Source organism: Cibotium barometz, chromosome 35, assembly GCF_041138505.1.
Source record: "Cibotium barometz isolate CiBa-2024 chromosome 35, ASM4113850v1, whole genome shotgun sequence".
Lineage (NCBI taxonomy): Eukaryota > Viridiplantae > Streptophyta > Polypodiopsida > Cyatheales > Cibotiaceae > Cibotium > Cibotium barometz.
In genome coordinates, this window is record NC_141080.1 from 20,551,508 (window position 1) to 20,579,242 (window position 27,735).

The 27,735-nt window shown below is 45.3% G+C and overlaps 1 protein-coding gene across 4 annotated transcripts in view; it reads right to left on the bottom strand.

The window, feature by feature from the left end:
• The window catches only part of LOC147618210 (uncharacterized), an 86,382-nt gene extending 59,455 nt beyond the window's left edge, over positions 1 to 26,927 (bottom strand). Inside the window, exons 1-3 of one of the 4 annotated variants that reach the window (XM_086774652.1) lie at positions 26,775 to 26,927; positions 26,198 to 26,457; positions 8,775 to 8,958 (exon numbers count right to left, since the gene is read on the bottom strand). In XM_086774652.1, coding sequence (XP_086630778.1) covers positions 8,775 to 8,958; positions 26,198 to 26,434 — 421 coding nt within the window. In that variant the 5' untranslated portion in view covers positions 26,435 to 26,457; positions 26,775 to 26,927. Of the gene's footprint in view, positions 1 to 8,774; positions 8,959 to 26,197; positions 26,458 to 26,559 lie in introns of all 4 variants that reach the window. The other 3 variants (XM_086774651.1, XM_086774650.1, XM_086774649.1) reach the window with 3 other exon arrangements.
• Between the last annotated feature and the right edge of the window lie 808 nt (positions 26,928 to 27,735).

Genomic DNA, 27,735 nt, shown 5'->3' on the forward strand with positions numbered 1-27,735 from the left:
GGATCATATGAGTGGATGCATATGAGTCCAAGGACATGGCAAGTGCGTCCACACTCAATTTACAGCTTATTTCATTTACTACTAAAGTTTATTGGTTTGCAGGTCCACACTCATTAATAAGTGGCCGGACAACTTATAATGCGTTCGCATTTGGTTGGACCAAAATTAATGAAGTCCGGACAGCTTATGGCCATTTCCCATTTGGTTGGACCTAAACTTATACAAACAGGACAAATGGAGCACTATGGGCTGGACACCTACCTGGACACCTTATGGGGACACTTGTCAGCCTGTATGTGTACCCACCAAGCACCATAGGTGGCACTGGAGAAAGGCGCCTCCTTCAAGAGACCATTTGGGCTGTTTTATTCATAATTCAACACATTGGAGAGCTGGTTGGAGCTTTGGGAGTTGCTACAGGGCTGGTTGCTTGCTTCCCGGACTCACACAAGCTTGGATAATGATCCCCACACTCTTCTAAAGGGCTGGTTGGTAAATTTCAGACCTGTATTTTCTGGTTATTGCGAGTTTTGGGCTGGTTACAGGTGTCCAAAGTCAACTTGGACAATACAGGACAGCTCTAGGGACCTCCACAGGGCTGTAGGACCCTTAACAGGTGGATTTCTCGCGATGGAAAGTTGTTTTGGACTGGTTATTGCATAAAACAGGCCGGACAGCAATGGAATATGTGAGCATGGATGTGTCTCAAGGATTCCTGGTGTAACAGGTGTTTAGGGCAAGCATTGGGAACACTTGCTCGCGGAGAACACAGGTTTCTGGATCAGTTTCTCGCGTGGAAACAGGGCCTAAAGATCCATTTACATCCTGTGCAAGGCGGAGTACCTGTGAGGATTGTGATACTCTTGTGCAGGGCGGATGTACCTGTGAAGAGGCTTGTGCAGGGCGGATGTACCTGTGTGTAGGGCGGATGTACCTACAGATTCTCTTGTTTGAGATGTATTCATACATGATGTATCTGGAAGAATCAGGTGCAGGCTGGTGGTGAATCCCCAGGCACCCATAATCTTGTACTTTGCAGACTCTTTTGGTAATATAACCTAAAGGGGGGGGGGTCAGCCTATCATCGGGTCTCAGGCGTCTTCGGCAGGTTGATGGCCAGGTTGTGGTGGATCCCCCCAGGGTTTGGGCGATAGCCACAGGGCTGAAACCGAAGAGCTTAGGTCATTGAAAAATGACCTGGATGTACAAAGGGTGTTGGCTGCGAAGGCAAAGGCTTCGGTCCATGAAGTCACTTTTGAAGCAATTGCAAAGGAAATGGATGTTGAGAAGCCCCGAGAGCTTGCACTTGCATACCTAATGGTTAAGGGTGATGTATACACTGAAGCAGATGGTAGTTTGGCTTTCAAGAAGCCACCCCTTATGGCTGCCCATGGTGATGCACATGATGCACTACAAGCAGAAAGAGCACAACAAGTGCCAAATGCTGAAAGGACAAGAGTCCCTGGTGCTAGGCTTGATGCAGGTCAAGAGAAGAGTAAGGATGAGGGATCCTCTACTCATTCCCGCTTTGCTCCAAGAAGACATGTCCGTTCTCGTGGAGCTTTCCACTCATCTGGAGAGTGTGACTCAAGAGAGAATGAAGAGGGATCGTGAATCTTCATCGCGGCATCATCATCATGCAGATGAACAGGATGTACATAGGGATGCATATAGAAGGAAGAAGCCTCGAGAGTTCAAGTCCGGTGACAAGGATGTAAAGTTTGAAAACTTTCAGGGACGGATGGACTCTACCAAAGCACTTGCTTTCATCAGACAGTTTGAGATAGCTTTTTGCAATGAAGACTTTTCGGAAAAGTCTATGCTCAAGCATGTGGGAATGCATCTCAAGGATACGGCAAGTGATTGGTGGCTTGCAAAAATACTTGATGGAAGTGCTGCCCCAACTTGGTCTTCTTTCAAAATTCAGTTTTATGATCAATTCTTACCACCAAACTTTGCAAAGGATGTACGCAAGGAGTGGGATTGGTTGTCCCAAGATGAGGGAGAGTCCGTTGCTTCATACATAGCAAAGTTTTGGAAAGTCCTTCTCAAGGTTACTCCCTTCATGAAGATTGGAGAGGACGAGAAGAAGAGAAAGTTTGAATCGGGGCTCCATCACATCATCCAACAAAGCTTGGGAGTGTACCCAAATAAGACCATACAAGAGCTTATACACTCAGCCATGATTGCGGAGAACTTGCACATAAAAGCACCCACAAATAAGCCATTTGCAGGTCAAAACAAGAGCAAATTCAGGGCTGGTTATGACCAGAAAAAGGGTGGACAGCCACCTAAGAATGCTCCCAAAGATGGCCGAGATACAAAGGATGACTAAACGCCACAATTTTGGGCTCTCAAAACAGCAATTGGAAGAGTACAGGAAGGCTGGAAAATGCTTTAAGTGTGGCAGTAAAGATCATATATACCCTAAATGCCCACAGAATCCTAAGAATGTTGAGCCTAATGTGCAAAAGCCTCTTGTGAATGTTGTACCCGATGTGCAGGGTAATACAGGGCATGAGCCCAAGAGTAGAGTCATATGCAAGGCTTGGGGCAAATTGAAGGATCAGCCCGCTTTGTTTCTTTTTGATGATGCTTCCACAGATAACTTTATATCCGTACAGATGGCTGCCGCCATAGGTCTCAATGTGGAAGACATGGGAATGCAAATGAATGCAGATGCCGCCTTTGAGGGCAAACAGGTTGATGTAACTCCGGTCATTGGTAAGCTCCGTGTACATATACAGGACTACCTCGACTATGAGAGCTTTTTAGTGGCTCCTCTTACAGGTTGTGATGTTTTGTTGGGGATGCCCTGGCATCACCGTTTAGAGCCTGTTAAGGCTTACAAAGAGAAGAAAATCAGCTTTGTACATAGAGGCCGTGAGCACTCTATAGATGCTGGTACTACTGGAAGTACCATACCTCTTGTAAGCCATGTACAAAATAATAAGGCAATAAAGAAATCAGCTTGTTCTTACTTGGTTTTTGTACGTGATACCATTGAACATTCTAGTGTTGATGTTACTGCATTAGATCAGGACAAGCTTAACTTTTTGAATGAGTTCAAAGATTGTTTTGCAAATGCTTTGCCAGCAAGGTTGCCACCAGAGAGGCCGGAAGATCATTGCATAGATCTAATTCCCGGTAGCTCTCCACCTAATAGGCCACCATACAGGGTGAGTGCTAGTCAACAAGAAGAGATTATGGCACAGGTGAATGAACTTTTGGAAAAGGGTTTGATTCGGCCTAGTTCCTCGCCATATTGCTCGCCGGTACTTCTTGTTCAAAAGAAGGATGGTACTTACAGGATGTGTGTTGATTACCGTGCCCTCAATAAGATAACCATCAAGAATCGGTTTCCCATTCCGCGTATTGATGACATCTTGGACAAGCTTGAAGGTTCGGCATGTTTCAGCCGAATAGACCTCAAGAGTGGGTATCATCAAGTGAGAGTGGCACCTCAAGATGTACACAAGACTGCATTCAGGACAGCCTTTGGTCTTTATGAGTTTTTGGTGGTGCCTTTTGGCCTTACAAATGCACCCGCTACCTTCAACAGGATGATGGACAGGGTGTTCAGAAAGCATAGAAAGTTCACAGGTATATTCTTTGATGACATTATTGTATTCTCAAAGAATGAAGCCCAACATTGTGAGCACCTGGCTATTGTGTTTAAAGAGCTTAAGGAAAATCAGCTCTACATAAATGCAAAAAAGAGTGAATTCTTCCTCCCAGAAATTCACTATCTTGGTCACATTGTATCAAAGGATGGTGTGCGCATGGATCCCACAAAGATACAAACCATGCAAGAATGGCCAGAGCTGAAATCAGTCCATGAAGTGAGGAGCTTCCTTGGTTTATGTGCTTACTACAGGAGGTTCGTCAAGCATTTTGCTTTTATTGCCGCTCCGTTACATGACTTAACGAAGAAGAAAGCAATCTTTAAATGGACACAAGAAGAGAAGGATGCCTTTCAAAAGTTGAAGAGTGCAATCATCTCGGGACCGGTACTCATTATTCCGGATTTGCACAAACCTTTTGTTGTGGAATGTGATGCAAGTGGGGACTGCATAGGGGCTGTTTTGAACCAAGAAGGACATGCCATTGCCTATGAGAGCAGACGCTTGCAACATGCAGAGCTTCACTTACAGGTTTATGAGAAGGAGTTGTTGGCTGTAATTCATGCCCTTACTATTTGGAAACACTATCTTTTAGGGGCTGATTTTATGGTCAAAACTGATCATCAAAGTTTGAGATACTTTTTGACTCAAAGTAAGCTCTCAGAGAAGCATATGAGATGGGCAAATTTCCTCTCAATGTTTCATTTTCAGATTTTACACACTCCAGGGAAAAAAAATGTGGTGGCGGATGCCTTATCTAGACGACCACAGGTTCATGCTATTACAGTTGCATACCATGAGGACTTATCGGATATGCGTAATACTTATCATCTGGATAAGGATTTTGCACATGTATGGGCTGATTTGCAAGAGGGTATTGCTGTCCCATCTTATGTCATAAGAGATGGATATCTCATGATGCAAAATCGTATGTGTGTGGTAAAGAACCTTCGCCATAAGGTTATGGATGAGTGCCATGCTCCTCCATATGCAGGTCATAGAGGCATTTTGGCCACAGCACAAGCTTTGGAGAGGTATTTCTTTTGGCCACATATTCGCAAGGATATTGAAGCATATGTACGTGAATGTATGGTATGTCAAAAGGTCAAATTTGACAGACATAAAGCACCTGGATTGCTTCAACCTTTGCCTATACCAAATGAACCATGGGAAAGCATTGCTATGGATTTCATTATGGATTTGCCAAGGACGCCACAGGGAAATGATGCTCTTTGGACCATTATTGACAGGTTTAGCAAGCAGGCACATTTCATTCCCGTGCGCAAGACAATAAAGCCAGATCATATGGCTAGGATGTTTTTGGCACAGATATTCAAACACCATGGCATGCCTAAATCTATTGTGGGGGATAGAGATCCTAGAACCACAAGTTTATTTTGGCGCGCATTGTTTGACAATATGGGTACAAAGCTGAACTTCTCATCAGCTTACCATCCACAGACAGATGGGCAAAGTGAAATAGCAAATTCAGCCGTCCTCGACTTGCTGAAATCTTATGTATCCGACCGCAAATCGGATTGGGAGAAGTATTTGCCACTTGTGGAGTTTGCCTACAACAATACCGTACATACTTCTACGGGTAAGGCGCCCTTTGAGATTATCTATGGCAAGGTGGTACTACCACCCATCCTTCGTACAAAGGATGAGATTTTTGCAGCAGATGAGTATGTCAGAGACTTGGATACTGCATTTGCACAGGTACGGACAGCCATAGAGAGGTCTCAAACCAAGAATAAAAAGGCAGCTGATAAGCATAGAAGGGATGTACAATTCAAACAAGGTGATTGGGTCTTGCTGAAATTTGAAAAGGCACGCCTTCGGAAGAGGCCAGGAAAAGAGGGAAAGTATCCTAAACTTTCCAACAGGTACTATGGACCTTTTCAGATCTTGGAGAAGATCAATGATGTTGCATTTCGGCTTGTACTCCCAGATCATTGGAACATGCATAATGCTTTTCATGTGAGCCTATTGAGGCCTTATGTGGGACCGACACCGTTTGAGCCGGTTTTGGAAGACCCACCCGAGGTGGATGAGCTGGAAGAGATTCTTCAACCTGAACAGATTGTTTTTCACAAGGAACGAAAGCTTGCGGGAGGCAAACTTGTTCGTAGGTACCTTGTGAAGTTCAAGAATTATTCAGCTTTGGATGCGAAATGGATGGATGAGGCCTACTTCGAGGATTACCCAGATCTTTTGAAGGCCTATCTGGAGGCTTTTCAGTTGCGGTCAACTGATTAGAAGCCGGGGGGATGTCACAAATCCCTATATTCTAGGGACATGCGGATGCGTGTCAGGCCTAGAAACATGCGGATGCATGTATGTATTATACCTGGGCATGTGTATGGATCATATGAGTGGATGCATATGAGTCCAAGGACATGGCAGGACATTTGTGGACTTTCGGGCGGTGCCCGTGTGGATTCCGGCCATGCACACATAGTGTGTTATGATGGCAGGCGGAATATTTTCAAGTACAAGAATGATGATAGGTGGTTCTCCAAGTTTACATGTGCACAATGCATAAATGATGCATGCCATAACTTTATTTTACTTTGTGTGACATTGTCTTGCTGCCTGGACAATGCTTGTTATTTTGGCTTGTGAAGTCCGAGGGACCGGGGACGCCCGGGCACCTTGTGGACACGTGTGTGCACTCCTGCTTGGGCCTAAAACTGTGGGCTTATGGGTTTTGCAGGTGGTAAGTGCGTCCACACTCAATTTACAGCTTATTTCATTTACTACTAAAGTTTATTGGTTTGCAGGTCCACACTCATTAATAAGTGGCCGGACAACTTATAATGCGTTCGCATTTGGTTGGACCAAAATTAATGAAGTCCGGACAGCTTATGGCCATTTCCCATTTGGTTGGACCTAAACTTATACAAACAGGACAAATGGAGCACTATGGGCTGGACACCTACCTGGACACCTTATGGGGACACTTGTCAGCCTGTATGTGTACCCACCAAGCACCATAGGTGGCACTGGAGAAAGGCGCCTCCTTCAAGAGACCATTTGGGCTGTTTTATTCATAATTCAACACATTGGAGAGCTGGTTGGAGCTTTGGGAGTTGCTACAGGACTGGTTGCTTGCTTCCCGGACTCACACAAGCTTGGATAATGATCCCCACACTCTTCTAAAGGGCTGGTTGGTAAATTTCAGACCTGTATTTTCTGGTTATTGCGAGTTTTGGGCTGGTTACAGGTGTCCAAAGTCAACTTGGACAATACAGGACAGCTCTAGGGACCTCCACAGGGCTGTAGGACCCTTAACAGGTGGATTTCTCGCGATGGAAAGTTGCTGTTTTGGACTGGTTATTGCATAAAACAGGCCGGACAGCAATGGAATATGTGAGCATGGATGTGTCTCAAGGATTCCTGGTGTAACAGGTGTTTAGGGCAAGCATTGGGAACACTTGCTCGCGGAGAACACAGGTTTCTGGATCAGTTTCTCGCGTGGAAACAGGGCCTAAAGATCCATTTACATCCTGTGCAAGGCGGAGTACATGTGAGGATTGTGATACTCTTGTGCAGGGCGGATGTACCTATGAAGAGGCTTGTGCAGGGCGGATGTACCTGTGTGTAGGGCGGATGTACCTACAGATTCTCTTGTTTGAGATGTATTCATACATGATGTATCTGGAAGAATCAGGTGCAGGCTGGTGGTGAATCCCCAGGCACCCATAATCTTGTACTTTGCAGACTCTTTTGGTAATATAACCTAAAGGGGGGGGGGGGGGTCAGCCTATCATCGGCCCCTTTATGTGGTGTACTGTCATTTTCAGCTTTGTGGTTGTAATGCTCAAGTGTTAAGTGCTCAGAATCTTGTTCACATTTATACGATTCCAATACACGCGTCCGCCTCCCGTTACAGTAACATATCATTCATAAGCATTCATAGCATAGTTACATAGCTTAGAACAGTCCACCGCAGTCCTTTCTCAGCCTCGGGCGTGCAGCCCTTCCTCATGCCCTTGGGAAGAGTGCATAGGCTCGAGATCACTTCATTGAGGTGTTTCTACAACCGTGTACAGTTCAGCCAGGCTTCCGATCCTCCGAGATCTTGTGTTTGGCTTATCTACAGTCCACAATCATTCTCTCTAAAGTAATAAAGCAAATACTATCTCATTATCGGGATAGGGGGCCCTTCAGTGGGTAATTCAGGACCCAATCTGGTGTACAGTTTTCATATCTCTCTCTCTCATCTCTTTAAAGTTTGAAGTATTAAAGTGGATTGCTAAACTCACGAAACTCAGGATACAGAAGACGGTGTGAGCATTTGTGTGACAAGATCTTCCAATACAAAGACTTCCGCTGCATATTACAGTTATTGACTCTAGCCAGTAGAAGATCTACCAGTAGGAAAGTCGTGCCCACATTTTCAAGTTTCCTACATGTGATATCCCTCTGAGAGAGCCCAGGCATGGAGGAAACCTCCTTCCCTTTTCTTCTTCATGAGGGTTGACATCCGGTTTCAGTCAGATGTACCTTTTCTTCATTAATGAAAGGATCTTGTTTTTGGAGGTTAAATAAGTTTCTAGCACTTACTGTAAAATGAACAATAATATCAGCCATTATGAAGGACGGTCCCAAAAGGTATAATTTAGATGAGGTAGTTGCTTGAAAAATGTTCCAATCAAGATAGAGCATTCAAGGCCAGCCCTAGAAAAAGTTTCTCAGGCAGGATAACAATGTATCATTTGAGATGGAGCTCAAACAGGATGATGGCCAGCGTTTTCAAACCTTTCTGAAACCCATTAAAGAGATACAAAGGAATCTAGCAATTTGAGGCAAGGAAGCAAGTCGAAAGAAAAATCTCCTTCCCACAAGTGCTAAGTACAAGGCTGCATACTTTACAGCAGTAAAGCCGTCATCCTTTTCCGAAGGCAAAGCCATGATGAAGACTAGCACTGTAGAGAGCACATACACAAACCCACAGACACACACACACACTCATTTTTTATATTAGATTAACATGTAGAAGCTACAATCAAAATTGACCAAACCCCTCTTGACTGTTCACATTACTCATGGATCTCAAGCCTGAAAGTTAATTTCTTCCATTAAAGATTTCTCTTGCAACGTTAATTATCAGCAGCAAAGGGCACAGGCTTGAAGTTAATGAAGTACCTGTCCATGGATTGATTAAAAACTGAGAGGCAACTTCATCACTGACAGAATCTGGTATGGGGACTTGTGAAGTTGCCGGCCCAAGCACATACTCCTGCCATGACCCTTGTCCAGTTTTGGCATCAAGAATGCCCAAAAAATAGACCCGCTGTCCAACTTTTACATTGGTTACGTTTTCTCCCACCTACATTTGGCAAAAATAGGTCACTAGGTGATTCACAAAGCAGATTTTACCTTACAAAAATGGATGGACAGTACTTCATAAAAAGCCCCTCAGACATGATACAATGTTATGTACCTAGCACTAACCGTCGGGGTTACGGACTAATCCAGTAGGGTTAGGGGAGCCCTGGGATTAGGGAAAGCAGACTTGGATGGGTGGCTAAGGTTCAATATTAATAAATCCAAGGTTATTGGCTATTTATGACTAGACTGTTATTTATGGGAGCAATAAGCATTATATAAGTGACTCTTGGGTTATTATTGATTCATTGTGATCTCGACCTGGACCAAGAGGCTTACTCTTGCCATGGACATGGCATATCACAGGAGGTGAAACCGGCCTTCAGAAATTTGACGGGCGGTGAAACAAACACTCGCACACAAAACACTTCATCACCCATGGGGACATGGAGGAAAAGGAAAATAAACAGGGGGAGCTAGAGTGCTCCTGCAAATAGTACACAGACACCGATTGGCCCCAAAACGCAGTGGCGCCCCTTGCGGTATTTCTTTACTTGATTAAATTTGAGTACAAAGTACCACTTGTAGAATCCTCCACCAATAGGATCCCTTATAGTTTCACCCAGGACTTCCAAAAAAGAGAACTTTCGTTATTACAGCACAGCATACCATGGAGAAGGCACACCTTTACAACACCTCCCTGCTTGAAAGGTCTTCTCCATCATTACCATGGATCCCTCAAACCCTTTCCCAAACAGCAATAGGGTTGTACCAAACCATATGTCCTTCCCTGTAGCCACAGCTTGCATGTAACCTCAAGAAACTACAACCTGTTCACATGAATCCAAAGACATGCTTTCCACATGAAACCAAAGACCTGTATCCGATAAACCAAAGAACTGTATCCCATAAACCATAGGCCTGTTTCCTTGATACCAAAGTCTTGTTTCCTCTATTTTGGAAGATGCGTTTTTACTATCTGCTTTTGGCTTTCTGGAGAAAAGCGAAGAGAATCGCATCTTTAAAAAAGGGCGAAGGGTCGTGGTATCGTGTGGTGTAGCGTTTCTTGGGCCTCCTTGCAGCCGACAGCACCTTCTGGTTCTTCCTCAAGCTTTGCTTCAAGTCCAACCTACTGCTCCTTGTGCCCCAACTCTGGTTCTCATGCTCTTTTTCTCGTTGCCTTCCTATGGACTAGCCCTGAGAAGGTACATGGCATTGATGATGACTGTCATCATCCCAAATCTTTTCCCGAAGTCCCTCTGTCATCCATCAATCCCTGACAACCCTTTTCTCTGAAAGCCCGGCCTGTTCTCCAAACCACTCTTGTCTCAGACTAAGATCTATGCATCTGTTTCCATCTAGTCCACAATCCATTCCTGCCCCGACTCTGAACACTGTCTTGGTCTTCATTCCTGAGAAATGAGTCTGGCACTCTCACATCACCCTTGGAGAGTAAACCTCCCTTGGGACCGTTGCCTGAGAACCTATCTGGCTCACAGGACTGCCATCCCCTTTGGCTTTGTGGAACACCACCAACAAACATCCTGGGATCTCTTCCCGATTCTGTATTTCTTGCCTTGGGCTTCGTCTCTGTGTACTTTCCTGTACCTTGGACTTGTACACAATACGGGACTGAATCAGTGTTTAGCTTTGCTGAGCCTGATGCTCTGACACCAATGTAACACGGGAGTCTTCTTTCAGCCCTAAACATTCCTGGCAACATGCTGATGCAAAAACGCAGATATAGAGAGAGAGAGTAGAGAGAGAGATATGTTGGTAATATATTGCTATAGTACAAAAAGGTACTCTTACACACAGCCCTGGGCTGCCTTGAATAAAAGGTGAATAACACCCAAAACTATCCCCCTATGGGACTCCTACTAACCCAAACCCCTAGAGGGTTGAATGATCTCAACTATGGGCACATGTTGCCTTTTATAGGGTTATTGAGCAATATAGAAGCTGGCCGACTGCTGTCGGACCAGCCGACTGGGCCTGAAACACATAATTTGCTGGTCAGGCTGCGCTTCTCCATGGTTTGAGGTGCTTGTTGCAGCCGACCTAATCTGGTCCAACCGACAACGCCCTCCCTACAGCCGACAGCACCTTCTAGTTCTTCCTCAAGCTTTGCTTCAAGTCCAACCTACTGCTCCTTGTGCCCCAACTTTGGTTCTCATGCTCTTTTTCTGGTTGCCTTCCTTTGGACTAGCCCTGAGAAGGTACATGGCATTGATCATGCACATGACACGTAGTGAAACAAACACTCACACACAAAACACTTCATCACCCATGGGGACCTCGAAAAGGAAAATAAATAGGGGAGCTAGAGTGCTCCTGCAAATAGTACACAGACACCGATTGGCCCCAAAACGCAGTGGCGCCCCTTGTGGTATTTCTTTACTTGATTAAATTTGAGTACAAAGTACCACTTGTAGAATCCTCCACCAATAGGATCCAGTTTCACCCAGGACTTCCAAAAGAGAACTCTCGTTATTACAGCACAGCATACCATGGAGAAGGCACACATGTACAACACCTCCCTGCTTGAAAAGGTCTTCTCCATCTCTACCATGGATCCCTCAAACCCTTTCCCAAACAGCAGTAGGGCTGTACCAAACCATATGTCCTTCCTTGTAGCCACAGCTTGCATGTAACCTTGAGAAACTACAACCTGTTCACATGAATCCAAAGACATGCTTTTCACATGAAACCAAAGACCTGTATCCAATAAACCAAAGACCCGTATCCCATAAACCATAGGCCTGTTTCCTCGATACCAAAGTCTTGTTTCCTCTCGAAAAACCAATGTCCTGTTTCCATGACAGATATACCATCCAATCACGGTACCAAAGCCAGGGTTGTTTTCCATAGCAATAACCTGTGCTTTTTTCCATAACCCAGAGAGAGAGAAAGAGAAAAGCCTATATTCTCCTTCAAAAGTATTTAGCAGCCTCCCAATGTCACCAATTGGCCGACCATTTGGTCCATTCCTAGTTTTTGCGTCTCGTTCACTTGAGGCCAGGCCAGTGTCTCGTGTGAAGAGGCCAGTATTTTGCTGACATGGACGGGAGCCAGACTGGTGCCACCCGTGTGTTAGCAGGATGGTGTCGTATGGACGGGAGCCAGATCAGTGCCACCCGTGTATGACCTGGACTGTGTTCGATCCATGGGACTGTCACGCCATGGAAGAGCCAGTATTCGTGCCGTGTTTTACCTATGGGACTGTCACACCTAGGGAAACTCGTGCCTGGAACTGTGTCTTACCTATGGGACTGTCACTCCATAGGAAGACCAGGTTTTTATGTTTTATGTCGTGCCAGTTCTGTGCCGACAGATATTTTGTACATGTTCCATGAACGGGAGATATGTCCATGTTACTTTTTGCACATGCACACATATTTTGTATGCTTGAAACTGTTTTCGCATGACATGTATTTGTGTGTTTGCCTGCTTGACGTGTTACTTACTGAGCGGGGATGCCTGCCAGTGAGTCGTGAAGTCTGCCCTGTATTCTGACGAGTTTCAGTGCATGTGAACAGGTGGTAAGTACATGGTACACGTTGTTTTAATGTTTTAAATTCTAACCCTTTCATTTATAAGGTTAGGGGTCACACTCATTTAAAAGTGGGCACCCTCTTTGGGCACCCACTTAGGGGCCAAGGTGGGGAGCCTCACTTTTAAGTGAGTGTGGGGGTGGGCATGGTCACCAACCCCCACTAGTCCCCTTTCATGCAAGCGTGGAAATCTTGAGTTGTACCTTCACATTAAATTTTATTTAATATGGCTCTCCATCAAGCGTAAACATCATCGCATCTTCTTGGCGTTGGTTCTTCATCACCCGGCGATCAACCTTTTTGGCGTGGGGGACTGTCGACCATCTCCTCGCATGCTGCCTCTTCCATACAGGCTGCGCATACGGCTGCTTCCTCTACGCCATCTCCTACAGGCAGCTGGCTGCGCCTGACCCTCTACAGGCGACTGAACCTGCTCACAGGCGGCTGTCTTCCATCTTTGCTCTGCCAGCTGCGCCTGACCCTCTACAGGCGACTGAACCTGCTTCTTTGAGGCGGCTGCTTCCTCTACGCCATCTCCTACAGGCTGCTGGCTGCGCCTCCTCTTCTACAGGGCTAGTGCTCACTGCAGGCGGCTGGCTGCTCTACAACAGCACATGCTACAGGCTGCCCACCACCTATTGTTGGCAACCTCACCTGTATGCTGTCCAGGCTGCGCTTCTGGACCAATTGTGGCGGCTGTGTGCACCTCTACAGCCGGTCGTTTTCCTTCTACACAGGCTGCGCTTACTACTCTACAGGCGGCTGTGTATCCATCACTATCAGGCTGTGCATTCTATAAGGTGGCTGTGGTTTTCTTTTACGGAGGTATCTGCCTTGGTGGTTCACCACAAGGCAACTGCTACTTCATCACCTGGAAGACTTCATCATACTACAAGTAATGGTTTCATATCAACCATCTACAAGTAAGTGATTTTCAGATTTGAGTAAAGTATTATATGTTTAAATCTGGTAAAAGATTCGTCCCGCTCGGCCTACACCCGTTCGGTGCCGGGTTGTCCAAGCTATATGGGCGAACCTCGGTCCAAAGGTGCTGAGATCGGGAGAGCCAGGCGTTAGTACGAGAGCGCCTGTCTGTGCGTGGTCTCGGAACACCAGTGTGGTGCTCTCTGCGGAGTCCAGTGAAAGCACAGGACCGTAGCGATTGGACCACACCAGTGGTCGTACTGCTTCGAGTATTCATCATCGAAATCCAAGCCTACTTGTTTGGTACTGTTTTCATATGTACATGGACATTATCTGGTTCTCAGAACCCATGGAGCATTGTATTCTTTAAATACTCCCAATAAATATATCATATATTGAGGCCCGTTCCGGCCCCAGTGCTGGTGTCCATCTTTCCATTTCTGTTCATTTACTTTTCAAGTTGTTTTAAGTTGTCCATTTCATATTTGTGGTTTTAAAGTTGTGCTATTAAGCGTGTGGGTGTCCAACGGAGTCTTTCCCACTTGACGGGATCGGTTTCATTGGTATCAGAGCACGGTTGTTTCCCTCTCCCTAGTGGGGAAACGAACCTGTGTACTGGACATCCCGCTTTTAGCAAACTTTGAACACAATGGACAGCCAAGGCAACCCTTTGGAAGTACCAAATTCGAGGGGTCCCTCTAGTGCTTCTCGTGGGTCTGATGCCCTGCGAGGTAGACACAAGCCCCTTGAAAGGGTTCTGGATAGTGAATCCAAAGGTCAACTGTCTCCAGGAAAGACAGTTATGCTTGAACAAGACCCTGATGCTATGAGGGCTGAAATGGAACATATGAGAAAACTTTTGCAGGCTCAAGAGCAAGAATTGAAGTTTTTGCATGAAGATCCACATCTGCAAAGTGCTATTGAAGCCAGGAAGGCTGATGCTATGGTTGATGTAACCTTTGAGTCAATGGCTCGTGAAGTGGGCAAGAAACCAAGGGAGTTGGCACTTGCCTATCTCCTTCGCAAAGGTGATATCAAAGAGGGGGATGACGGAGAACTAAAATTCAGAAATCCACCTCGTTTAAAGCATGGAGATCCCGCATCCCAGAGGCTGAAATCTTTTATGCAAAAGGAAGAGGTGACTGTCACCTCTCGTCATGCATCCTCTCCCCAAGGCACTAAGCCTGACAGATTTATGTATGCCAGTGCTCATGGAGGGCACGAAAGTCACATGCATGCAAGATATGTATCTCATGGTGACAGGTCTGCTTCCAGAAAAATTTTGCCTTCTGAGTTGTCTCATGGAGAGACAATGCCATATGCAGGTAAGTCACATGCATCTGAGCTTCGAGTTCGTGGAGCACATGCCACCGTGCCCCATGAAGCTTCTTTGACGGCCCATGGAGCCCATGCAGACAAGGCTACCCCGTTGGATAAGGGGAAAAGAAAAAGAGAGGACCATGAGCCTCATGCCAGGAAGCTCAAGGAGTTCAAAGCAGGTGATAAATCTGTCAAATTTGATGTCTTTCATGGTGAACACGATGCTTCTAAGGTGTTAGCGTTTGTGGCACAGTTCGACATTGCTTTTAGCGATGAGGACTTTACAGAAAAGTCAAAGGTGCGCCATGCTAGCATGTTTCTGAAAGGCACTGCTGCCCATTGGTGGATCACCGAAAAGATCACCAAGGATCCCATCTCTACGTGGAAGGAATTCAAAGATAGATTTTATGCTCAGTTCTTGCCACCCAATGCAGAGCAAACTCTCACTCAAAAGTGGGACAGGCTGGAACAAAAAGATAATGAGAGTGTGCAACAGTATGTTAACAAATTTTGGAAAGTGTTGCTGGAAGTGACTCCCTTCATGCTAATCTCTGAGGAGGAAAGAAAGAGGAAGTTTCGTTCTGGATTGCAACCTGCATATAGATCGGGTATGGAATTGCACCCAAAACATACATTGCAACAACTCACAGCTTCTGCCCTTGCTACAGAGCAATTGGTGCTCAAGATCAAGCAAGATCAAGGAGGTTCCAAGGGGAAGGACAAGGCTGTCCCAAATCAGCAAAAGGGTGGACAGCCACCTAAAAAGAACTTCCGGGAGTCCTACAAGGGTGGTAAAGCTGAAAATAAAGAACAGGGCCCAAGAAAGAACAAATTTGGATTAACCCCGGAGCAAAGAGAGCAATATGCTAAGGATGGAAAATGCTTTTCTTGTGGTAGCAAAGACCACATGTTTCGGCAATGCCCAGATCGCAAACCAAAGCACGAGGACAAGCACACCAAAGCAAATGTTCATGCAGTTCCTGATGTGCAAGGTAATACAGGTCATGATGCAAAAGAGCGTATGGTTTGCAAGGCTTGGGGGCAAATCAAGGATCAGCCCGCACTTTTCATGTTTGATGACTGTGCAACTGACAATTTCATCTCTATGCAAATGGCAGCTGCACTGGGTATTGAGGTTGAAAACATGGGACCTCAGATTGAAGCCGAAGCTGCATTTATTGGCAAAGAGGTGCAGGTTACCCCTTTGATTGGGAAGTTGCGTATTCATATACAGGGCTACCTTGACAATGAGCATTTCTTAGTTGCTCCTTTGAATGGATGTGATGTATTGTTGGGCAAGCCGTGGCACCATAGGCTTGAGCCCCGCAAAGACTACAAGTCCAATATGATTTCTTTTATGCATAAAGGCCGCATGCATTTTATTGATGCTGGCAAAGAAGGGGATTCCATCCCAGTTGTATCACACATCCAAATTAATAAAGCAATGAAAAAGAGTCTTTCAGCGTACTTGATTTTTGTGCGTGATAGTCCTTTGCCAAATCATCAAAATGTGGATGCTATGACTAATGATAGGCTGAATTTTCTTAATGCATTCAAAGACTGTTTTGCTGACTCATTGCCAGGTGAATTACCTCCCCAAAGGCCCGAAGATCACCGCATAGATCTTGTGCCAGGTAGTTCTCCACCTAACAAACCCGCATACCGAGTGAGTGCTGCACAACAAGAAGAAATTATGAAGCACGTAAACGAGCTTTTAGAGAAAGGTTTGGTTCAGCCCAGTTCCTCACCTTACTGCTCTCCTGTGCTTCTAGTTCAAAAGAAAGACGGATCATTCCGTATGTGTGTAGACTATAGAGCTTTGAACAAGCTTACCATCAAGAACAGATTCCCAATTCCACGTATTGATGATATCTTGGATAAGCTTGATGGCTCAGCTTGCTTTAGCAGACTTGATTTGAAGAGTGGTTATCACCAGATCCGAGTGGTGCCACAAGATGTCCATAAGACTGCATTCAGGACAGCCTTCGGATTATATGAATTCTTGGTAATGCCTTTTGGTCTCACCAATGCTCCTGCTACTTTTAATCGTATGATGGATAGGATATTCCGACCCCATCGCAAGTTTACAGGAGTCTTCTTTGATGATATCTTGGTTTTCTCCAAGAATGAGCAGGAACACAGAACTCATTTGCTCACAGTGTTCGAAGAGTTGCGGAAGCATAAACTTTTCGTCAATGCCAAGAAAAGTGAGTTTTTCCTTTCAGAGATTCATTATCTGGGACATATTGTATCCAAAGATGGAGTTACAATGGATCCTGCAAAGATCGAGACTATTCGGAATTGGCCCGAATTGCAAAACGTACATCAAGTACGTAGTTTTCTGGGATTATGTTCGTACTACAGGCGTTTCATAAGGCATTTTGCTATGATTGCCACTCCTCTACATGATCTCACGAAGAAGAAAACTGTTTTCAAATGGACTTCAAAGGAACAGGATGCTTTCTTGCAGCTCAAGCATGCGATCATATGTGGTCCAGTATTGATTGTTCCTGACTTGCACAAGTCATTCGTGGTCGAATGTGATGCTTGTGGTGATTGCATAGGAGCTGTCCTAAATCAAGAAGGGCATGCAGTTGCATACGAAAGCCGTCGTTTGCATGATGCTGAGCTTCATATGGATATCTATGAGAAAGAGCTCTTGGCTGTAATTCACGCCTTAAAGATTTGGAAACATTATCTTCTTGGGGCTGAATTTGTAGTCAAGACAGATCATCAAAGCTTGAGATACTTTCTATCTCAAACCAAGCTTTCAGAGAAGCAAATGAGAATGGCGAATTTTCTTTCTATGTTTCATTTTCAGATTGTGCATACTCCAGGAAAGAAAAATGTGGTGGCCGATGCACTATCTAGGAGGCCTTATATTGCTGCAGTCTCAGTGGCCTCTCATGGAGATCTATCTGCTATGAGAGATTTGTATCATTTGGATGCTGATTTTTGCCATATATGGACTGATTTGATGGCTGGTCATTCACATGCCTCTTATGTTATCAACGAGGGTTATCTCATGAAGGATAATTGCCTATGTGTGGTGAAGGATTTGCGTCCAAAGGTTATGGACGAATGTCACGCTCCACCATATGCTGGTCATAGAGGTATTATGCCTACTACTCGCATGATTGAGAGGTATTTCTTTTGGCCAAGCATGCGTAAAGACATTGAGGCTTATGTGCGTGCATGTATTACTTGCCAAAAGGTGAAATTTGATAGGCAAAAGCCTCCAGGTTTGCTTCAGCCATTGCCTATTCCCTCGCAACCTTGGGAAAGTATCACGATGGATTTTATTATGGATTTGCCTAGATCCCAGCATGGGAATGATGCTATTTGGACTATTGTGGACAGGTTTAGCAAGCAAGCTCACTTCTTGCCCGTCAAGAAAACCATCAAAGCTGATCATATGGTAAAGCTTTTTTTTGCTAATATTTTCAAGCATCATGGTATGCCTAAATCCATTGTTGGGGATAGAGATCCCAGGACTACAAGCCTATTTTGGAGGGCTTTGTTTGATAATATGGGTACTAAGCTTGAGTTTTCATCAGCTTATCATCCCCAAACGGATGGCCAAAGTGAAGCTGCAAATTCAGCCGTGTTGGATTTGTTGAAGTGTTATGTGGCAGATCAAAAGAGTGCATGGGAGAAGTATCTTCCACTTGTTGAGTTTGCCTACAACAATACAATCCATGCTTCCACAGAAAAGGCTCCGTTTGAGATTATTTATGGCAGAGTGGTCTTGCCACCTATCCTTCGTACAAAGGATGAGATTTTTGCAGCTGATGAATATGTTCGTGACTTGGATGTTGCCTTTGGTCAGGTGCGGACAGCCATTGCAAGATCTCAGGATAAGCATAAAAAGGCTGCTGACAAGCATAGAAGGGACATGGAAGTCAAAGAAGGTGATTGGGTATTGCTGAAATTTGAGAAGGCTAGGCTTCGGAAGAGGCCAGGACGAGAAGGATCATATCCTAAGCTTTCTCCTCGCTATTATGGACCCTTCAAGGTGATTCACAAAATCAATGAAGTGTCCTACAGGCTTGCTCTACCTAGTCATTGGAAGATTCACAATGCTTTTCATGTGAGTCTATTTCGGAAATATGTGGGGCCAGATCCTGATGAGCCTGTCACAGAAGATCCGCCAGAGATTGAAGAGCTTGAGGAGATCCTCCAGCCAGAACAGATTGTTTTTCACAAGGAGAGAAAGCTACCTGCAGGAAAGCTTTCCAGGAGATACCTTGTGAAGTTTAAAAATTATTTGCCTATTGATGCCAAATGGGTAAATGAGGATTATTTTGCAGATTATCCGCAACTGTTGGCAGGCATATCTTGAGGCTTTTAAGTTGAGGTCAACTCTTTAGAAGCCCGGGGGGATGTCACCAATTGGCCGACCATTTGGTCCATTCCTAGTTTTTGCGTCTCGTTCACTTGAGGCCAGGCCAGTGTCTCGTGTGAAGAGGCCAGTATTTTGCTGACATGGACGGGAGCCAGACTGGTGCCACCCGTGTGTTAGCAGGATGGTGTCGTATGGACGGGAGCCAGATCAGTACCACCCGTGTATGACCTGGACTGTGTTCGATCCATGGGACTGTCACGCCATGGAAGAGCCAGTATTCGTGCCGTGTTTTACCTATAGGACTGTCACACCTAGGGAAACTCGTGCCTGGAACTGTGTCTTACCTATGGGACTGTCACTCCATAGGAAGACCAGGTTTTTATGTTTTATGTCGTGCCAGTTCTGTGCCGACAGATATTTTGTACATGTTCCATGAACAGGAGATATGTCCATGTTACTTTTTGCACATGCACACATATTTTGTATGCTTGAAACTGTTTTCGCATGACATGTATTTGTGTGTTTGCCTGCTTGACGTGTTACTTACTGAGCGGGGACGCCTGCCAGTGAGTCGTGAAGTCTGCCCTGTATTCTGACGAGTTTCAGTGCATGTGAACAGGTGGTAAGTACATGGTACACGTTGTTTTAATGTTTTAAATTCTAACCCTTTCATTTATAAGGTTAGGGGTTCACACTCATTTAAAAGTGGGCACCCTCTTTGGGCACCCACTTAGGGGCCAAGGTGGGGAGCCTCACTTTTAAGTGAGTGTGGGGGTGGGCATGGTCACCAACCCCCACTAGTCCCCTTTCATGCAAGCGTGGAAATCTTGAGTTGTACCTTCACATTAAATTTTATTTAATATGGCTCTCCATCAAGCGTAAACATCATCGCATCTTCTTGGCGTTGGTTCTTCATCACCCGGCGATCAACCTTTTTGGCGTGGGGGACTGTCGACCATCTCCTCGCATGCTGCCTCTTCCATACAGGCTGCGCATACGGCTGCTTCCTCTACGCCATCTCCTACAGGCAGCTGGCTGCGCCTGACCCTCTACAGGTGACTGAACCTGCTCACAGGCGGCTGTCTTCCATCTTTGCTCTGCCAGCTGCGCCTGACCCTCTACAGGCGACTGAACCTGCTTCTTTGAGGCGGCTGCTTCCTCTACGCCATCTCCTACAGGCTGCTGGCTGGGCCTCCTCTTCTACAGGGCTAGTGCTCACTGCAGGCGGCTGGCTGCTCTACAACAGCACATGCTACAGGCTGCCCACCACCTATTGTTGGCAACCTCACCTGTATGCTGTCCAGGCTGCGCTTCTGGACCAATTGTGGCGGCTGTGTGCACCTCTACAGCCGGTCGTTTTCCTTCTACACAGGCTGCGCTTACTACTCTACAGGCGGCTGTGTATCCATCACTATCAGGCTGTGCATTCTATAAGGTGGCTGTGGTTTTCTTTTACGGAGGTATCTGCCTTGGTGGTTCACCACAAGGCAACTGCTACTTCATCACCTGGAAGACTTCATCATACTACAAGTAATGGTTTCATATCAACCATCTACAAGTAAGTGATTTTCAGATTTGAGTAAAGTATTATATGTTTAAATCTGGTAAAAGATTCGTCCCGCTCGGCCTACACCCGTTCGGTGCCGGGTTGTCCAAGCTATATGGGCGAACCTCGGTCCAAAGGTGCTGAGATCGGGAGAGCCAGGCGTTAGTACGAGAGCGCCTGTCTGTGCGTGGTCTCGGAACACCAGTGTGGTGCTCTCTGCGGAGTCCAGTGAAAGCACAGGACCGTAGCGATTGGACCACACCAGTGGTCGTACTGCTTCGAGTATTCATCATCGAAATCCAAGCCTACTTGTTTGGTACTGTTTTCATATGTACATGGACATTATCTGGTTCTCAGAACCCATGGAGCATTGTATTCTTTAAATACTCCCAATAAATATATCATATATTGAGGCCCGTTCCGGCCCCAGTGCTGGTGTCCATCTTTCCATTTCTGTTCATTTACTTTTCAAGTTGTTTTAAGTTGTCCATTTCATATTTGTGGTTTTAAAGTTGTGCTATTAAGCGTGTGGGTGTCCAACGGAGTCTTTCCCACTTGACGGGATCGGTTTCACCCAACACCATGGAGATTACCAAGAGACACCGTGTAGCCTGGTACGGCATGGCCTACTTCCTCAAGTCCAACAACCGCACGCTGCACTCCACCCGTGTTGCAAGAGTACAGCCGGCTGCCAAGAAGTCAGGCGCACTTGGTGGGGTATCCTCGCCGTTAGATGACGCCTTCATGGTTTGAAACTGCAGCAGTACTGTACAACAGCAGCATGAGCGACAACTGCAGTCCTGCTTGGCTGTACAAGCCCACACAGAGTCGCACAACACAACAGCAGCCGAGGAGGTGCGCACAACAACAGCCAACAGGGTTGCCACCCAGCAGCGCGAACACCCACCTTCTGCAACAGCCTGAAACTCTATAAGCCACCTGCTCAGCCCACGTATATCCACATGTGCGCTTCCGATCCTGCAGCCAGCCCACATACAACATGTAGCGCCTGGATACAACTCCTATAGCCAGCCCACGGAGAGAAACGCCACACCACACGATACCACGACCCTTCACCCTTTTTTAAAGATGCGATTCTCTTCGCTTTTCTCCAGAAAGCCAAAAGCAAATAGTAAAAACGCATCTTCCAAAATAATATTATTTTAAGCCTTCAAAGGTTATAAAACCTTATAAACTCAAAATCCCTTTTTGTCCCTTTCACACTTGGGCTGCCCCACATGGGTTTCTTTTTCATATCCAAATGGATGGCATTCACACTGTCCATCCCGTGCCCGTAGGAAAAAACACAGGATCGTAACAGGAGGTCTTGCCAAGGGTCCCTTGGGATAGGCTCTAGTGGTATGGGACGCCAGGGCTAACTAGCTTGGCCTATGGAAGTGGAACCTTAGCCCCTAGCTTGGGGGAGGCTTACGGACGCGAACCTACCGTTGGGTGGTGAGCTTGCCTGCACCCCTTTTATTTGGTTTCTCCAACCTTGTTTGTGCCTGTGTATAGGTTGAATCCTAGAGGGGACTCACAATTGATATCAGAACAAGCCTAATCGCGGAGGCGGGAAAAAGCAAGGTTTGCATGTCGTGTTTTATCCAGGTTGCTTAGGCCGGGTATCTCTCGGTTACCATATCTGTGTTTTAAATCTGCAAGAAGTAGGTGCTTTTTCATGTTTTGATGGCAAGGTAAGGTGCATGTGGATTCTAAGAGAAGGGATGAGAAAGGGGAGTTTGTTCGCATGCGTGCGGGTGGAATCGTCCCAGGAAACTCTAGATTTTCTTCTCTCTTGGTAGCACTGCAGTTTTGGACTGTTGTCATGGTGTATGCGGTGTTGCATGGGCTGTCAATTAGCAGCCAGTCATGTAGGATAACAAGAGGGCATCACGTGCAGGTTCTGTGAGCAGTAGGGGGCAGTTGGTCACCGCGCATAGAGAGAGAGAAAGAGAGAGAGAGAGAGAGAGAGAGAGAGAGAGAGCAGAAGTTGGTGCCCAGTTCTTTTTGGAAGAGAAAAGCTCTATGGGCCACTTATAGGGTTAATGTGCTTTTTAAATCCAAAGCTATGCTATTTTTTATTATAAAAAAGCATGGGGCTGTTTTGATTGAAAAAGCAAGGGGTGGGGCAGTTTTTAGCGCATATCTTAAAAAAGACTTGTTTTTAGGAAAAAGCACTTGCGTGTTTTTTTTTTTTTTACCATAAAAAGGGAAGGCCATAGGCCCTTTGTACTCAGCCCGTCACAAAATCGACTGAAGGCCCATTGCAAGGATTCGCAACCGGGGATTACTTTGTTTTGCATGCTTTTCTCCAATTTCTCACGTGAAACTTGTGTTTTTCCCTAGTTTTTCTGAATTTTAAGAATCGGTCACACAGTTATCTTGCAGCTGAAAACCTTTCTTCTCCCTTTACCATGGTAGTACGACTCCACTTTGTTGATGATGTTTCCGACCATGCGGAAGATCGTCCTCAGGGGTCAAGCGAACACTTGGAGGTGCAACGGAGGTGGTCGAGGGGGTTGAGAAAACTTACTTCGAGGAGCAAATGGCTCAACTAAGAGCAAATTTCCAGGAGGAGATCCAACTTTTGCAAGATTAGATACTTGTACTTCAACTTTTGCAAGATTAGATACTTGTACTTCAAAGAGCAATGATTGGTGCAGCAGTTCTTGCACGACCGACAGCAGCAGCAGTAGCTCCAATAGTTCCTTTGTTTGCACTGGAGGCTTTTGCCACTGAGAAAAAGGGGAGGACCTAGGAGGTGGTTGACTCTTTGTTCAATTTGAATCTAGGGTTATGCCTATATGGGTTACAAGCACCTTGCAAGACAGCTGTCTGCTCCTTTGCAGCAGAGTAGAACCAGATCCGGTGCTCGAACCAATTCGTCAGTAGATATTGCTGAGTTTGCATTTACCAGTTCTCTACATGATGTAGATGAACCTGAGTCTTTTGAAGAGGCTCAAGAACATCCAAATAGGACGAAAGCCATGCAAGATGAAATTCATTCCATTCAAAAAAGTGGTACTTGGGAATTGTGGATCCACCACTTGGCAAGAAAGCTACTCGTTTTCAAAGACGTACACTTTAAGTTTCACCCGTTCTTCCCGGGAGCTCGGAAGTTGCAGATGGTTAGGGGTCTCTTGAAGGGCATAGTTGCTGTTGCACGCCGTACGACGCAATCGTACAGTACGGTACAATATCATACGGTCCAAAACAAAGATCTCCCCCCCCCCTAAACCCAGTTTTTGACCATTGCTATTTTGACCTTTTTTTGGAAAAAAAAATGCGTTTATGGTTGTTTTTTATTGTTATGGGACTTGCTTGCTTTGGGCCTTGGCCTTGGGTGGGTGCCTTGGACTCTTTGGCCTCCATTCAAAAAGCTCTCCTCCAACCTTCTCTCCATCACAAGTTTCAAGCTCTCAAGCTCTAGCCTCTCATTGCACCGATCTTACGGTCTAGCTGCCCTTAGTACTATGCTTTGTACTTTTGTTTGTAACTTGTTTTTAATGAAATTTTGGCTTGTAACAACCTCTAAGCTCTCTATCCTTTCAAATTGATAATCTATAAATTTATAAGTGTTTTTTTTTTAAATCGTACTTTACCAAATCGTATTCCAAATTTCATACGCTACGATAAATTCTCGTACAGTATCGTACCGTACCGTATCCTACAACCATATGCCAACAACTATGCTGAAGGGGAAAGCCTTGACATGGTGAGGAGAACTCAAGAATAAACCGATAACTTGGGCGGATTTTGAGACAATGTTTCGCGATGAGTTCCTCCAAGCAAAGAAAGAGTTTGATATAGTGTCCAAGTTTACGGACTTGGACATGAAGAACCTTCCTTTTGACACGTATTTAAAGAGATTCAAAGAGTTGCAATCCCGAGAGGCACACATGGATGCCACAACGTTGTGTGGGTTTTTTATCCGTTGGGTTGGCGCGAGAACACAAGCTCCAAGTTAAGAACAGTCATAGCAAGACACTAAAGGATGCCTTCCGGTATGCTAGGATTTATGAAGAGACAATGGTAGGCCAGACTCAAAAGAACATCTTTGCGAAACCTCAAACCACAAGGACCTCTATGCAAGATTGCAGGCGTAAACGGAAGCTTAAGTCTAAGAAGGATCCACAAGACAAACCCAATCCGAAGAAAGATCAGAAGCATCAGCAAATCCTCAAGAGCATTAGGGAGGGCCAGTGTTTTTCTTGCAGTTAGAAGGGCCATATGAAGGCAAGTTGTCCGAAGACGAAGTGCAAGGCAACTCATTTGACCGAAGTCACAAGTAATCCTCAAGTTCTTCCGTAGATATTATTGCATGGAATGTGTTTTTAGCGTGGCAGTCTTCGGTCCTAACGACTTGTATAAGTCGGTGTTAGGAGAGACTGTGCACATCCTTTTTGACCTTGGTTGCACTCACAACTTTGTTAATGCCACTTGTGGAGAAGCTGGAAGTCAAGACGCACCTGAGTGATCACGTGTACTGTGTGAACCTAGTAGCGGGACTTGGACATATCTAGGACAGGCATGTGTCTCAATTATTGATATATATTCAGAGTTATAGATTGAAAGGGTCATGTTTTGTCCTTTGTAATGGAAGATGCTCCAGTATTTTGGAGGGAGATTTTGTGGCCCCACTCTCTATTTTTGTAACTCAATGGGACTTCGTAATATAATGTATATTTGTTATGAAGTGTTTAAATGTGTTGGTACCCTTTCATCTAATGTTAATTGTGGGTTATAACGGTTACGTGGGATATTTAGGGGACACTGGTTTAGCATCAGTGTGCAATTTCACAAATGTTTTCTTTGCTAAGTGAGTTGTGGTCTTCTGGTTGGATGGTTGGTTCTCACAGGATTGTTTGGATCCCAAGGTCTCAGCCTTTGAGGATGAGACAACTGGGGGAAGGAGAGATTGCCTGAATATCTCAGGATCAGAACAAATCACATGATATATTTCCCTGTGGGAGATCCATTTGGATGAGATTTGTTAGATATGTGGACATGTGTGAATTATTTCATTGTTATTCCAATAGTTTACATGTAGGGCTGTGGGAGATCCATTTGGATGAGATTTGTCAGATGTGTGGACATGTGTGAATTATTTCATTGTTATTCAAATAGTTTACATGTAGGGCAAACTATAACATGGGGTGGAAGTGTAGTGCACCAAGACTTAGTTCGGAAAGGATTGATCACCTTGACCTGGCTTTACAAGTCTCAAGGATATTTAGACAAAGTTACACGAGACTTGACAAGGAAATCAGAAGGGTAACTTGGGTGCGGTTGCTAGGATTAGGTGGGAGCCAGTTTTGTGCTAACTGATATGATTTCTTGAGAGGGCTATGTCAGGCCGATGGGCATTTCATTTGGTATTGGCAGTAGGTCGATACATGGAGCTCCATTGATTTAAACTTAGGTAAATCTCTCTGAGGGATGTACGAGACAGCATCGTTAATACATATATGTACAGTACATCTCATCAGGACGATACCAGTCATCAACATTAAAACAAAAGAGTGCATGAGGATGAGCAAAGATGGCGAACCTGGTGGATAATACCCATGCCCTCGGAGCCTGGGGATGCAGGAAATGATGTGGGCTGCCAGCCCATGTAGTGGCCTTGGAGAGCAAGTATATCAGAAGGGTTCACGGGCCTACACAGGAGTTTCACGACCACTTGGCCGGGTCCTGGTGCCGGGATTGGCTTTGTGCATAGGCTGCATGCAGCACTTGGGTCCTTGTCATTGAACCCTGAGACCAAAACAACCTTCTGCTCCCCCATGCTGTCCTCTCTTTTTATTTAACCTGCAAACGTACGCACAACGACGGGTTAAATAGCTTCGAAATTGCATTGAGTTCAAGTCGATTAGCAGACCATAATCCAAGTGTTAAAAGAGCACTCATTACCAACAGAGCCATAATCTAATGCTTTGTTTCTTTTGATTAAGGAACCCTAAATTACATACGTTAGCTTCAGCGGCTACGATACAACTCCAGATAGCCAACTCCAGGTACAACTCTGGTATCATCATTTATGTATTAAATTTAATAAACTCACACGCACATCACTACCTACGCAAGGCATTACGTCAACTTCGAAATTTGAGGCCGCTACACCGTACCGCTCTAGAGGAAAGGTTCGTGTGGTTGATACGCGTACGCATTTACCGTTTCTTCGGAAAAAAAAAATTTTGATCACATGGGCAGGTGGAACTTCTTGGTGCTGAGGCCACCTTTTACCAAATCTCAGACATGAACGTCGCTATTGCCTATAGAGCAAGACGGGTTTTGAACAGTCTTACGTCACCGCAATTGGGCATTGTAATAATGACTTGCACCATACAGTTTAGTAATTTCCATCTTTGTGGACGAATTAACATTTTAATTTAGCAACTATCTCAACGTGGACAAGTGTTCATCTCTCTCAATGTATCATATAGGCGCATCGAGAAGCTTGTAGAAGGCTAAGAAAGCCCATATTCTATCGCATCCGTCCTCTTTCTGGATGGATTTATGTTGCTCTGAGCGTTGCTTCCCTGAGAATCAACAAATAGCTCTACTAGTTGGGAGCCTCACGCCCCGCGACACGCGCTGGCGTTGGAGGAGAGGTTGGGCGCTTCTTTGGGAGGGGACGGTGATGGGCACTAAGTCAAGTCTAGGGTTGGCTAGGGTCGACGGCCAAAGACAAGGCAGGTAGGAGAGCATAGGAGGCGGAGGCGCATAGGAAGAACGGAAGGGGGTTTGGGTTCACTCTCGACGCGACGACGAGAAGGCAGGAGGCTGAGCATTTAACTTAAGGTTTATCGTAATATTAATCAATGCGGGCATTAATCAATAGAACACGAATAAAAGTCTCAATATAGAACACGAATAAATTCTTAATACAGTTTAGTAATTTCCATTATGTGCGTAAATTCACAATGTAGTGTCACCCATTGGGGTTGATTTTGCAATTTGAAATGCCCATTGTAATCTACCGCCCTTAGACTAGACCTTAGAGTCTAGAAAAAGGTTTGCAATCTACCCATGCTCAAGAACATGCTAGTGGAAAGCGATAGCACACGCACCAGTGCCTTGTTCGTA